At 40.6% G+C, this 15,207-nt stretch overlaps 1 protein-coding gene across 2 annotated transcripts; it reads right to left on the bottom strand.

Moving 5' to 3' along the window:
• Positions 1 to 558: 558 nt before the first annotated feature.
• Positions 559 to 14,752, bottom strand: LOC122933082 (pituitary-specific positive transcription factor 1-like). 2 transcript variants are annotated; one of them, XM_044287838.1, is made up of 6 exons: positions 14,611 to 14,752; positions 12,662 to 12,811; positions 8,718 to 8,939; positions 7,234 to 7,398; positions 4,326 to 4,386; positions 559 to 772 (listed from the first exon to the last, which is right to left on the bottom strand). In XM_044287838.1, exons 1-6 carry the CDS (start codon positions 14,750 to 14,752, stop codon positions 559 to 561), a joined length of 954 nt encoding a protein of 317 aa, XP_044143773.1. The 2 variants fall into 2 exon arrangements, with proteins under 2 accessions (XP_044143773.1, XP_044143774.1); XM_044287839.1 differs by having other exon boundaries at positions 12,662 to 12,727.
• Between the last annotated feature and the right edge of the window lie 455 nt (positions 14,753 to 15,207).

The raw sequence follows: 15,207 nt of genomic DNA, 5'->3' as shown, positions 1-15,207 counted from the left end.
CATTCACACGTCCGTGTGTGTTTTGCGGATCCGTGGATCCGCAAAACACGGGAATCGGCAATGTGCGTTCCGCATTTTGCAGACCACACATCGCTGACACTTAATAGAAAATACCTATTCTTGTCCGCGATTGCGGACAAGAATAGGACATGCTCTATATTTTTGGCGATCGGAATTGCGGAGTCGCAATTCCGGATCCGGGCAGCACAACGTGCTGCCCCATAGAAATTAATGGGTCCGCAATTCCGTTCCGCAAAATGCGAAACGAAATTGCGGACGTGTAAATGGACCCTAAGTTGGCTTTTTATTGGCATTTCCGGCATGGAGTCAAGACCAGAACAGCAGGGGGTGAGTGAGTCTTCTGTTTGCATTTTAACCCTTTCTAACCCCCTTTTAAAGCATTTCTCTGGAAAACCCCTTTAAGCTGAAAGAAGGACTATGTGACTTATAATGCAGAGTGTCACTTATATGAGCTGGTAATGAGAGGTCATTAGATGGCTGTCCATAGGTTATCAATGTTACATCTAAAGTGCGGAGTGGTGCTTGTGTCCTCTGGTTTCATCTGCATTCATGGTGATCTTTAGAAAAGCTGGTGAAGGTATTCTGGTGCAGGCTGGTCTTCACCCTCTTCTCTCTCTGTCTGCGATTACAGAACCAAACCCGAACCACTTCCTTCTCCAGGTTGAGACTTTCAGCCATCCTCATGATCTCTTGTGATGAAGGTTTGCTCTGTTCTCCAAAATGGGACTCCAAAGCTTCTTTTGCAGCAATGCTGTTTTATACAAGTAGTAAAAGAAATAGTGTCAATAAAACTGCTACTTGTGTTGGGCTGAATTCACATCTAATGGAGCTTCTGCTGCAGATTATGCTTGACAGTAGAAATAGCGCAGCCTGCAGACTACTCTTCCCATCATAGATATAGTCACCATGACAGAACCCCAGCAGACCCTATTATAAGCGGGCCTATTGCGCACTCTTGGTGCCTATCAGCATCTTTTAAGGAAACCATGACACAGGTGTGAATAACCTTAGCAATATGACTTTATGGCAGATAACTTTGTATTGTTGCTGTGGAGGAATTTGGGCTATTACTGCTATATGGGCAGTGGGACTGGCTGTTATGGGGCAGGCAGTGTGGCTTTTGATGTTTTGGGGGTACTTTGGCCCCTACATTATCTACAATACCAGGAAAAACACATATGGCTTTCATTGCTATGGGGGAATGAGAATAGCTGTGTTGTAAGGATTATGTGGCATTGACTATTATGGGGGTAGTGGGCTTATTACTATTATAGGATACTGAGTGTTACAGGACTGGATATGGATCAACTAGGCAGCACTCTGCTTAGCCAAGTAGCACTCTGTTCTTCACACTTTATCTACTATGCAGGGAATTGGACTCCACCCTAGTGAAGACCCAAGGCTGCTACCTCCTGGAGTAGTTTCAGTTCAGAGGCTGCTGACCCATGGCGGTCAAGAGACTCCAGTGCGGGGCACCAAGGTTTCAGACAAAACTATAGTCAGGCAACAAACCAAAGTCAGGGCAGGCACAGTATGAGCAATCCAGTAAACAGTCCAATGGTCGGGCAGTAATGGTTCAAATCTGGAAACAGGCAGAGTTCGGTACACAGGCAGGCAAACAAGACAATAATGCACCTTTGTAGGAAACTAGCTAATTAGGACTTATTGCTTGGACACCTTCCCAAAGGGGAAGCTGCCTTAAATACCTTGAAGTGGACAGCCATTGGCTGCGGAAGACTGAGGTGGAAGGACAAAAAAATTCCACAGAAAAAACATCCTGCACGGTATGATATACATATGTGCGGATGTCCCTGGCCATATTATTGAAGAAAACCACAGAAACAAGATAATAATGCACTTAGTAAAGTAGATGCAAGCACTATATATGGACAAAGTCCTCATTCTGATATGATAATATCTGAGACACTTAGTCACTATATTTTGATCAAAACACATCTAAGCCTGCCTACCAAGCGCCAAGGTGGACTCAGGTCAGGCGGGTCCTACGCTAAACCTACCTAAGCCGTTGGGCTTCTATGTTCAGGAGCGCAGACGCCGCACATATGGTGTGCTGCTCCTAGTCACCTCCATGTGTATCAAGCAACCAATGGGAGGAGGAGCAAGCACAGCCATATGTACCACCTAATCAAGGCGCTCTATTGGAGAGGAAGGGCAAAAGTGCAGAGGAATGCTACTCCCAAGATAAAATAGGAGCGCATTCACACTTGAAGGTGCCACTCCCTCAAGCAAATACTACATAGACAAAAAAAATCCACAGAAAAAACTAAGATAAAAACATCCTGCACGATATGATATACAAATGTGCAGATGTCCCTGGCCATATTATTGAAGAAAACCACAGAAATAAGATAATAATGCACTTAGTAAAGTAGATGCAAGCACTATATATGGACAAAGTGGAAGGACACTCACTGTTTAAGAGCCAGAGAAGGCGCACATGCTCAATGGGTGCAGACAGGCAAAGTAGGTGAGTAGCAAGCTCAAGTCTGTGTTGAATGGACAGAGCTAAGCTGCTTCGGCAGCCCTACTGCTAGGATGGAAAATAAGGAAACTGGTGGGGACAGACTGCTGGGAAAACAAGGTGAGTGTTCTAGCGACCATGCCCACTGGGAGAAGAGAGGCAGTCATAGGCACTGACGGAAAGCATAACGCTGAGGATGGCACTGTACTTCACATTGCACTGATACTGGCACTAGTATAGGGGAATATCAGCATATATGCTGCATTTAGTTGCATCTAATGGGTGAAGGGCTGTAACAATTTTTGATTTCGAAATGTTGGAGAAAAAAATATTTTATTCATGTGCAAATTTTGTTGAAAGACAAACTGGGAGTAAATTAGAAATCCCCTTATTTCTCGTTATCTGATCCCTATATAAAAGAAACAATCTGGCGCTCGTCTTAATAAATGAATCTAGGAATTTTAATAGACAGCAAACTAAGCTGCAAAAACCAGTGTCAGGCAGCTGCTGCCAAGGCCAATAAGATAATGGGTTGCATCAGAAGGGGCATAGATGCCCGTGATGAGAACATAGTCCTACCACTTTACAAATCACTAGTCAGACCACACATGGAGTACTGTGTACAGTTCTGGGCTCCTGTAAACAAGGCAGACATAGCAGAGCTGGAGAAGGTCCAGAGGAGGGCAACTAAAGTAATAACTGGAATGGGGCAACTACAGTACCCAGAAAGATTATCAAAATTAGGGTTATTCACTTTAGAAAAAAGACGACTGAGAGGAGATCTAATTAATATGTATAAATATATCAGGGGTCAGTACAGAGATCTATCCCGTCATCTATTTATCCCCAGGACTGTGACTGTGACGAGGGGACATCCTCTGTGTCTAGAGGAAAGAAGGTTTGTACACAAACATAGAAGAGGATTATTTACGGTAAGAGCAGTGAGACTATGGAACTCTCTGCCTGAGGAGGTGGTGATGGTGAGTTCACTAAAAGCGTCCAAGAGGGGCCTGGATGTATTTCTGGAGTGTAATAATATTACAGGCTATAGCTACTAGTTGATTCAGAGAGTTATTCTGATTGCCTGATTGGAGTCGGGAAGGAATTTTTTATTCCCCTAAAGTGGGGAAAATTGGCTTCTACCTCACAGTTTTTTTTTTGCCTTCCTCTGGATCAACTTGCAGAATGACAGGCCGAACTGGATGGACAAATGTCTTTTTTCGGCCTTATGTACTATGTTACTAAAAAAGTACTATGGAGATGTGAGGCACTGGAACAAGGTTGTTGGTCTCTGTGACCTCCCTTTATCTACAAGCTACTACATCTGCTTTCCCTTCTCTGTGATGGCACAGGCCAGGCCTTTAGTGGAGTAGGTGGTTGCCTCGTGCACCATGATGGAGCTGGGACTACTTACCTTTCTGTCTACAGCCAACTGAACATTGTGTCTGAGCTGAGATAGGGCTGCATTACACAACCTTACATACATACATGCATATCTAGCAGAGTCAAATGTGTGGGGTAGATAGATGTGGGCTGAATGATTGTTCATTCAACAACTACTATGAAAAACTTTAGAGACCAAAGGAGGAGAAGGCTCAAGCTGAAATCCCTGCCTTGGGTACAGAGAGAGCTTGTCCCACCTCTGTCACAGGGCCTGAAAGCCTTTACAAGACATATGATGTTATCCTATTATATCACTGGAAAGTGTATTTTATCATAGCCATTTAGTGTTAGTGTTTAGTGACATACCCAGCCCAAAACCCCTTGTCTGCTTCTGGATCATTTGGCTTCTACATGGAGGTCCCAGCATAGAACTTATTACCTTATTGTTGTTCTGCGCTTTCTTTTCCGTTCATTCCCGCCAATCTTTTCATTGTATAAGGCTGTTTGGGGGCAAACAAAAAGTGATCAAAAAATTAAATTAATTGATATTAATCATATTTCCTTTCCTTTTATTAGTTAATGAAATTACTGAGTATATATGAGACATGAAATATATTACATGTATCCATTCTCCTTGTGACCATACAGCTAAAAGCAATAAAATAAAATACAAAAAATTATCAAAGAATACAGAAAACTTATGAGATGGGTAAACTTCATACGTCCTCACTCTTACATAAAAGACTCAAGGACTTGTCCCATGAAAAATATTCAGCAGTTTTCAAACCAGCACCGGAATACTTTTGCAATTTCTATGTAATTAAAATTTTGGCCACTGAGTTGTTCAATGGAATCTATCTGTATAGCGCCACTGCTGTTTGCCCTGTTTCTAATTTCTGTCAGTGAGGTGCACACACATGCTCATTTTAAGAAACTGCAGGTAGTCACCTGAAATGGTCTTCCAACAGTCTTGAAGGAGTTCCCAGAGATGCTTAGCACTTGTTGGCCCTTTTGCCTTCACTCTGCGGTCCAGCTCACCCCAAACCATCTCGATTGGGTTCAGATCCGGTGACTGTGGAGGCCAGGTCATCTGGCGCAGCACCCCATCACTCTCCTTCATGGTCAAATAGCCCTTACTTTCAAAGTTTTCCTAATTTTTCGGACTGACTGACCTTCATTTCTTAAAGTAATGATGGCCACTCGTTTTTCTTTACTTAGCTGTTTTTTCTTGCCATAATACTAATTCGAACAGTCTATTCAGTAGGACTATCAACTGTGTATCCACCTGACTTCTCCACAACGCAACTGATGGTCCCAACCCCATTTATAAGGCAATAAATCCCACTTATTAAACCTGACAGGGCACACCTGTGAAGTGAAGACCATTTCAGGTGACTACCTCTTGAAGCTCATCAAGAGAATGCCAAGAGTGTGCAAAGCAGTAATCAAAGCAAAAGGTGGCTACTTTGAAGAACTTAGAATATGACACATTTTCAGTTGTTTCACACTTTTTTGTTATGTATATAATTCCACATGTGTTAATTTATAGTTTTGATGCCTTCAGTGTGAATCTGCAATTTTCATAGTCATAAAAATAAAGAAAACTCTTTGAATGAGAAGGTGTGTCCAAACTTTTGGTCTGTACTGTATGTACCGTAATTCAATGTGTAGATGCTTATACTGTAATATTAACTGGTGTCTCTTGATGCCACTGTTGTTACAGAAACTAGGAAGAACTGCCATCCAGAAATGAGCCAATGTGTGGCTAAAGCCACATGGCAGACAGAGGTCATCTGTACTAAGGTAGGAGAGGAACTAGGAGGGTGCCAAGGAGCAGTTCCCAAAGAAGGTGTTTGACAAACGGAGAGCCTCAGAAGAGTCTGTAAAAATGCTGCAGCTGCAACTTAGTTCCTGTGAGATGCCCCTGAGCAGATGTGAAACTGTGGTGTTGAGGGGCAACAACTGTGAGGTCAGTGAGTGGCGTATGAGAAAAAGCCTCATGGACTGTGTGTGTGGAAAGATGTTTGTTGGTGTTGTGATGTTGTGTCTTGTAGATGTATTGTGAGGTGTTATTCAGGTGATATGTATTCTTCTCTGGATGCCGCATTCCTGTGTAGAGCTGTGGACTATAGTTTTGGTGCCAAAGGAGAGACAGTGTGGTTAGAGGAATGGAGAATCTTTTGTTGGCTTATATAACCTTTAGGCCTGGGCTTTTCCATCATTTGAGTGTCAGCCAGAGGGTGGAAGAAACCTGTCCATCATGAGAGGGTTGATAGGCTGGTGGTACAAGAAAGGTGTTGTCCATCAGTGGGCTGAAGGCCCTGAAACAGAGTTACCAGGAGGCTATGGAAATATTATGTAGTGGGTCACGTTGCCTTGTTTTTGAGGGACCCATAGTGAGTTGCCATTATGGTTTCACCTAGCAAAGCCTTGTGAATGTTTCCAGGGGTCAAACTGTGAGCTCACAGAAGGAATCACTGCCATTGAAACATATCTGCTACTTGTATACAGTCACAGAAGAGGACAGCTTGCAGAATTCTGCATGGGCTGTCCTTGGTGTAGGCTGAGCGTTTTGTCAGCCCTGGGAGAAGTCAGCTGTGGGGGTTTAGCTGGGGCTGTGAGAGGCATCAATCCAATTGAGACAGAAAGGGACTGTGTTAAAGGCCAGCCTGAGGAAGAATCTCACACTAGCATAGTCCAGTGTACGGAGGATTAGGCATCCGAAGCTCGCTTCGCTCAACACTATTCACAGGACAGTCCTATTGGTATATTTACTATATTTACAATTCCTCATAGATTGTAAGCTCTTGTGAGCAGGGCCCTGACTCCTAGTGTTTCAGTTGTATATTAGCCAGTTACTTTTGTTTTGTACATGAACCCTATGAAATTGTAAAGCGCTGCGGAATATGGTGGCGCTATATAAATAAATATTATTATTATTATTATCAAATTATCTGCTAAAGCAATTAGAATGCTATTCCCTGCATTTTAATGGAAGAATTATCAAAAAATATACTCTTATTTCCATTGTGGCATCATGAGTAAATGTAAATGAAGGGACCTGTGCACAGTTATGTGTCCCCTCAGGAGTCATACATTTCAGTGGGAATTGTGTCTAAATTATTGCAGGCTGCGTTCTTCTGCCGGCATTATTTTTTCTTGAAGTAGATGTCTCGTCTTGAAATCCTGTCAGCTACAATAAATCTCTTTATGAACCTGACGTCAATGTGAATTAATAAGACTGACATATAGCGGTGTCACTGGTCTATTATCAGACAGACAGTTAATAGTTCATTCGGGGTAACAAAGCAATTGGACTGTGAAACATGCCCAGCCATTTACTATACCTCCAACTTGTTCTGCTTCATCCAGCCACTTAGATAAGATGGACTTTAACTTACAGGCGTTTCTGAAACTCAGCTGCAAATTTTCAAAGCGGCAGATGGTTGTTTGGCTAAATTCAGAGCCGTGTACTGCAGCTAGGGCTTCTCCAACATTTGTCTGAGTGTAACCTGCTTGAGAGTAATAAAAAACGGATCTATGTGTCAGGAAGAGGTTGGATCAACGCAACTGTTAAAGCAATATTCCGAAGAGTGACTTTTATGTTATATCCATAGATTGTCTGAAGAAAGGATCAAGGGATGAAACAATGTTAAGAGCTTGCAACTTTTGGTAGGCAATATAGGGCCTTCTCTTAATTCAGAAGATAGGGTTGTGTGTTCTCCATTACTCTTCTAAACTTGGAGCAAAACTGAATCTTTTGGTCTATATTTTAGAGTTTTAGAAACAGAAATGCCGAAACTCCTCGTAGACTGTAAGAGAGATTGCCACTGGTCTTCCCCTTCCCTTTCTTCTCAGGTTTAGAAGAGTAATGGTGAATTTAGACATGGCAGATTACAGTACCAGGCAATGAGATTTTACAAATCTCATGCTGTAGACATTTTATGTGCAAATTATTTCACATGCTGCAGATTCTAAAATTGTGCTAAAAAATTGATGCAGATTAGTGGAAAATTTCCACTGAGTGTAGACTTACCATAAATGGGAACATGGGATCCCAATTCTGGAACTTTCTGCAATCAGAGGTTTATGGCATATCTTGTATTATATAATAATTACCCATCAGAACGCTCTTTTTAAGGTCTTTGTTCATGGAAATATTTGTTGGAAAAGAGTGCACAATATTATTGTCATGTATGGAATAGTAATTTAATGTCTGCTATTAAAGTTGTGCAGGATAGGGGATATGTATCTCAATGGTGGGGTTCCAATCAATGGGACCACCACCGATCAGGAGACAGAAAGAATGGAGAGATAGGTTGAGTATGCATGCAGATGCTCCATTCATTTTCTGTGGTACTGCGGGGAAAATCTAGTACTGCCAGTCCCCTATGGGTAGGGGATAAGTTGGTTTTGTGGAACCCCTTGAACAGCAGGCATTATCTTATAATGCAGTGGGACTGCGCTACAATTCGATACAGGTTTGGCGCAGTGTCTGGAAGATAGCTCCATTGTGTTTGAGATTGGTCAGAGTTTCAGTGATCAGACCCACTCTCATCACATTTTGATGGCCTATAGTGTCACAAATTATTAGTCCAGGACTCCTATAATGTCTCCACTTGCTATGGTCTAGTGTGATGTTCCCATTTATTATTGTAGTCTAGGAAATGTATGCCAGTTTGAAGCCTACATGCGGCGATGTTGTTCCAGTCAGGATGATGTAAACCATGATGGCACCCAATAGACCCCCATTATTAAATTAAAGGGGTCGTTTGAGCGCCTAGTGTTTACTACATTATCATTCAGTGCATCATCATTAAGAGATCCATACCCAGCTTAATCCTCCTCATTTTGAATTCATTAGCAAACTTTTCCAATTCTCTGATTTCTGGGGAGTCAATATCAATGGGCTCCTCAATAGCTTTGCTCTTTCTTCTGAATTCTTGCTTGAAGTCTGTAGTTGTAACATCTTCCAGGAGGGTTTGATGCACTGGAGCAAAACCATGGCCCAGTGTGCAGGAGCTGGCACTCATTAGGCAGGGCGGTAAGCTGCCTGTATGGACTCCTGTGGATGCAGGGGAAATCCTGAGTTTCATGATTTGCTTGTTGACATTGATATTCTATGTTTCACTCTGTGTTTTATGTGTATGTTTATGTGTGTAAAAAAATACTACGTACTCTACGAGGGACAGCTGCAGTCCACAGGAGTGCACTGATTGCATGTAACTCAATGTAATCCTCTAGACTACAACTGTAGCTAAAATACCGGAAAGACATGTTACAGAAAGTCTCCATGTAGCCTCTAGCCTAAAATGGCCACTGTCATTTCAACAAACTTTGCATAAATTAAAAGTGTACATGAACATAACAAACATTAGAATATATCTTTTTCTGCCTTTTTCTTCCCGTCTCTGTAAACGTGTGTGCGCAGCAGGTGTGTATCTGTCTCTTTAAGTAAGCTGTTTTCTATCTCTCCTGTCTTACTGCAGCTCAACCTCTTCCCCCTCCCCTCTCCATAGACTTTTATGGGCAGCTGTAATCTGATCCTCCAGTGAGCAGACAGCCGTCTTGTCTTTCAAGACAGAGAATGTTAGTTTTTCAGTCATAAGATACAGTATATTACAAAATTTCTCATATTCACTTGTTCTATTAATTTATGCAGCTTGCTGAAAAGGCCATAACCATTTAAATGAAGATCTGTATATTTACACTAATTCTAATTACAGTATACGGCCATTTGTAGGGAGGCACTAGGATCAGCAGGCACTCCATATGTCATAAAATAGTGTATCCATGCTGCACAATATCATGGAGGTATTCACCCCAAGCAGCAATGCCATCATACATGACTCCAGCAGAAAGATCATCTGTACTGTATGCCACTGTACAAACTTGTAGGCATACAGAGCTATAGTGAGGTCCCAGAAACTTCTATAGATGCCTTGAGGTTGTGCGGATCTGTAATGTGGCATGCATGAGAACTTATATACATCTACCAGTCAGTCATGGTCTTTACAGTAACAGAACGTAAGACCTTGTATAGTAAGTGACACAATATTGCGCCACTCTTGCTCTTATGGCAACTGTCTATTCCTGTATAAAAAATTAAAAATAAAGGTGTTTTTACAGTTTCACTGGGATGATTTACTAGATGGGCTTATAGTGTGTAATAAGTGAAGAAAAGTAGATATGAAAAAGTAATTTCTAAGTGGATGGTCTGCAATGATGCGTTGTAGGGCAAAGTAGAACCAAAGCTTAAAGGGGTTGTATCTTTTTGGATACTTCTACCGAAATGTTCTATGTTTTATCGTAAGAACACTCCTTACTGCAAAGGAAGCAATTTCAATAGAAGATATACGTAAATATTATATATGAAAGAATTGCTGTTTGGGCTGTTCGCTTTCATACATGTTGGTCTCTAGGTTTTTGTAGCAAAATGATGCTGAATATGAAGATAAACAGGAATAAGGAAGGCTACAATACACTGGACTGACAGCTTACCTTGTAGAGTACCTACTCCATTCACAACATTGGAAATTGGCATACTGCATGTCTGTAAAATCCGTGTCTGGGATATACTTGCTGACAGCATTTCTGGAGCAGTAGGTTTTATTCCTAGGAAGAGAAATGGTGTCATAAAACACTCTGATATACGGAGCCTTTAAGCAGCAACATTCTCTAGAAAAGCAGTAGTAGATCTCAGCAGAAGGAAGGAAAGGATACGATTTCCCCTTTCCTGCTCCTGGGATCCTATTCTCAGGTTTACAAAAAAATAAAAAAATACAGGGAAACATGGTCCACAAATGTAGCCCTTTCTACCTTAGGCTTTATTATGGCTCGTACAGGAGCTGTGTAATTGGAGCTTTGGAAGAGACATTCCCGATCTGGTCCCATGGGTACAGAATCCAGGTGGGACGGGGGAGGGGGGCATTTTAGTGATAGGTGGCAAGCCTAGAGGTGGCCCTTTAGATACCAAATTTGTGCTCATAGTCAAAATACAAGTATGTTCACACTTGCCTTTATGATATGTTCAGAAATTGTACTCCTGTAAATCTTTTTTTTTTAATGAAAAATGGGAATGGATTAGAGATTTTATGACATTTGTTTGGGATCTCATTTGTCTGAATAAACCATGAGATTCAATTTGGGTACAAGTAGATTCTACCCGAATTGAAAATGTTTCAAATGCCTTGAAAAATCTCTCTCTTTCCTGAAAAATTCAAGAAATTCTGATTGTAAAAAATCTGGTTGAAAAAAAAAGTCTAATTTTGAGTCTTTTGTCAATTCGCTCATCTCTAGATTCAGATCACATCTAAATAAAAAAATATATAGATACATTTGCAAGACTTTGCACAGACTTCTCTAGCCTAGCTCCAAACCAGAGTTTCTCGTCAAACAGCAAGTGTTATTAAAAGAATCTCATTTTACACTCTCCTATATGGACTTCAACCACCATCCAGCATTCTCTGCACTGTAGGGGGCCCTGGGATTCATTTTAAGTCCTGTTGTCTCTTCAACTTTTAGCTTGAGGAACTCTGGATCACTGAGACAAGATTGATAGGCTGACCATAGGGCCCCCTTTGTTTTAGACATTGTTGGGGGTCATCTCGTGGAACCCCCCACTAATACAACGTTTTGACACATTTATATGATAGACGAGAGTGAGCTAGAAACTTCTATTGCATTTTGGGCTGTCACAATAATGTTCCTTTACATTGCCCAGACTGAGCAAGCAATTATCAGGAATGAACCGTTACTTCCTGATGACTGTCTGCTCGGCAGTGGAGGTAAGAGCTGCATTTACGTGCAGCAGTCACCTCCACTGTATGGGGACAGGCAATCGCTACTGCCTTCTCTCCCCCTCATATAGATTCATTGTTTCTAGGCAGCAGATCGCTGTTCACACAGCACAATCTGCTGCTCAGGAACGATGCTCATGGTTGGCTCAGTGGGTAGCACTGGTTCCTTGCAGAGCTGGGGTCTGAGGTTCAAATCTGACCATGGACAACATCTGCATGGAGTTTGTAAGTTCTCCGTGGGTTTCCTCTGGGTACTCAGGTTTCCTCCCACACTCCAAAGACATTCTGATAGGGAATGTAGATTGTGAGCCCCATTATGGACAGTGTGATGCTAATGTCTGTAAAGCGCTACGGAATATGTCATCGCTATATAAGTGCGTAAAATAAATAAAATAAAAAAATTCATGAGGTGATCTGCAGCACCTTTACATGGGCAGATTATCGGCAACAAGCATTCATACTCACATTCGTTCCCAATAATTGGCCCAACAGTTTCCCTGTGAAAATCCAGCTTTGGTCATAGCGAGCTACTGCTATGACTATAAGCTTGCAACAATTAAAAAGCATTAGAAGTCATTCTTCATGCGTTTTTAATTATGTGACACTAAACACCTGATGTTATGGCAGGTTATAGTGCAGGACGTCTCCCGTGAAACCTTTTTCCATTAGGGCGCATTAAGACGACCGCACAGTGTTTTGCGGTCCGCAATTGCTGGACCGGAACAGGCGGCCCATTATAGAAATGCCTATTCTTGTTCGCGATTTTGGACAAGAATAGGACATGCTCTATATTTTTTGGAAATGAATGGGTCCACACCCGTTCTGCAAAATTGTGGAACCGATGCAGACCCATTCATATTGGTCGTGTGAATGAGCCCTTAGTCAGGATTAACACTCTGAAGAATAGGGTGATTTTTATGAAAGAACTAGAAGAAATTGCACTAATTATAACATATACAAAAAAAATGGGACTTACCTGTCATCACTCCATAGGTAGACTGTTGGTTTCCATAGTGGCATGATGGGTTTGGGTAGTGAAGCCCTGATGGTGTATTTTCCCCATTAGGCACAGCGAAGTAAGTAGGAGATAATTTAGGAATTTGCACCAAAGACAAAACAGACGAGACTGGTAAGAAAATATATAAGTATTCAAAAATATTCATTGTATTCATTCTATTGTAATTTTATCCTGTATGTTCAATGTACCATGTGAGTAACCATGTACCTGTATATAAGCTCCGTAACAACCAGGTCTTTATGGTTATCATTCATATAATACGCTTAGGTTATGTTCACACGCAGGAAAATGTGCAGCTGAATCAGTGTCAGAAACAGTAGGATTTACAGTCCTATATATTGTGGTTCCCACACGGATTAAGCTTCATTCAAAACCATGGCAGGAAGCGATATGTTCATTCCTTTTCATGGATTCCCATTGAGAAACAACAGGAAACAACATGTAGTTTTCCTGCAGATTTCCAGCAGAATCTGCATGGAAAATCCACCGTGTGAACATACCCCTATCTTTCTTGGTCTTCTATCTCTCATAGCATCCTGGTTCCCCTGCCACTTCAATATTGATAAATGATATGTGATGTCATTATGTTATCTTTTATTTAAAATAATAAAAAATACCAGAGAATAGGATTCCTCATGCCCCTTCTACTGTTGAGTTGTTAAACAATGTCATCAATATAACAGCCATTATAGCTCCACACTTGTTGTGTCCCCCGTGCCCGAGCAACCCCCTGTAGAGGTGTAGAACTTACAACTGGGTCCCTATTTTTGGGGTTGATGAGCCTCTGAAACAATGTAAAAGAAAGCTGAATATACTGTATTTGACATATCTCTGCGGGTCTATGGGTCAGAAATTGAAATCTAAGTCTGCTTTGAACATGCTTAGAGTTGCAACATATTTTATGCCAATTTCTGTAAATCTGTTGCACCAATGATGGTCCCATCCCCTCCTACCCAACCCTGTCTATCTTTTTTCTACCAATTTTCTTTTTGTGATCGTTCAGAAGAAATTTGCAGATATGGAGTGTACCCCATAAAATGTATGGGGTATAACTCTTTATACCCCATAAAAGTGCCATAAATTATCTTACACATTCCCCATCTGTTTGCATGTTGACACTGTTGTTGTATTGCAGTATGTTGTACAGCAACATAGAAGATCCCGGGGGTATAGTATATAAGTAAATAGTCATACTAGCAGTAAAATGTTACTATTTATTTTTAATTGATAAAATAATTATTATTTTGCATTATTTATAAAAGCATTAATTGAATAATATTAATAATAGCTATAATAATAATAATAATAATAATAATAATAATATAATAGGTGGTTAGTTTTGAAATGAGAAAATAACAATCAATTTTATTTAATTTTTTTAGAATAGCCGTGAATCAGAAATGAAAATCAAACCACAATTCTTGGGCTGATCATTATTTGCATAAGATAAAACATGGGCATTTAGTACATTTTAATGGGCACATATCAATAATAAAGTACTTGAATTGTGCCATTATGGAATGGATTATGGAAATTAAAATTTTTGCAGATATTACTACATTCTTGAAATTACAAAACGTACATAGAATTATTTAATGACCGAACATATTTCTACACATTTTTTATCTCTAATAAATAAGCATTTAATCAAGCATTGAGTCATTTGGATCTCATATTAATGCTTTAAATACATGGACATATTGCATCTGCAGAATTTAGGACAGATCTAAATCTTTAAAATGTCATATTTACAGTCCAAGCCGAAGATAAGTATCATGGGTCTGGTAGAGAAATGTCTATAGCACTACATGCATTCTGAGCTAGATACACACTGTAAAAAAACTGATTTTTAAGTATAGTACTACAAAAAAAAAATCAAAAAGAAAAAAACATAACTTTGGAAATACCTGTAGAGACCATGTTAGTTGTATGATTGGTGACAGGGAGATATTCTGCAGTGCCGTGATGCATCCTAAGGGGGAACGTGGCTGAAGAATCAGAATTTATCGGTACAAATGTATCAGCTGTCACAAAAGCTTGGAAACTCATCCCCCCAGACAATAGAAATAAACGAGAGATGAATTTTAAAAGTTCTTTCCAAGTCTTTTATGAATCTAAAATGAATCTTTCAAGAAAAGTTTTCCTTGGCTTGCATGTATGCATTAAGGGACTGCTTGGTGGGTGCATGGCGTGTGCAGGTATTTATACCCTTAGGAAATCCCTGTATCCATGTTAATGACTTCTTTCCAGTAGATTGCTACATAAATGCATCAACTGTCCTTCCCACCTGATATAACAATACCTAGCCAATTGGTCTGACTAAACAGAAACCTGAGATGCTCTATTCATTTGAATGGCTGTCCCTCTATGTGCACTGGACGACATAGGTGTAAGGAGAGCAGACAGCAGAGTCCAAGGGCTTAGTGTGAGAAATGTGACTGCATATGTTTCTGTAAGTGTTAGGGTTTAATAATATAATATAACAAAGAACAACAAAACAAGTC

The sequence above is a fragment of the Bufo gargarizans genome, chromosome 3 (genome assembly GCF_014858855.1).
Source record: "Bufo gargarizans isolate SCDJY-AF-19 chromosome 3, ASM1485885v1, whole genome shotgun sequence".
In the NCBI taxonomy this organism is placed as follows: Eukaryota; Metazoa; Chordata; class Amphibia; order Anura; family Bufonidae; genus Bufo; species Bufo gargarizans.
This window is presented reverse-complemented; position numbering and strand designations above follow the sequence as displayed.

What these genes read in the sequence shown, in the direction of transcription:
- LOC122933082 (XM_044287838.1), bottom strand. Translation starts at nt 14,752, where the DNA reads ATGAGTTTCCAAGCTTTTGTGACAGCTGATACATTTGTACCGATAAAT. An exon ending in TGAAGCAGAACAAGTTGGAG is followed by an intron (nt 4,387 to 7,233) that starts GTATAGTAAATG and finishes GCCCCCAAACAG; the next exon opens with CCTTATACAATGAAAAGATT. An exon ending in AAGCGCAGAACAACAATAAG is followed by an intron (nt 773 to 4,325) that starts GTAATAAGTTCT and finishes TGTATAAAACAG; the next exon opens with CATTGCTGCAAAAGAAGCTT.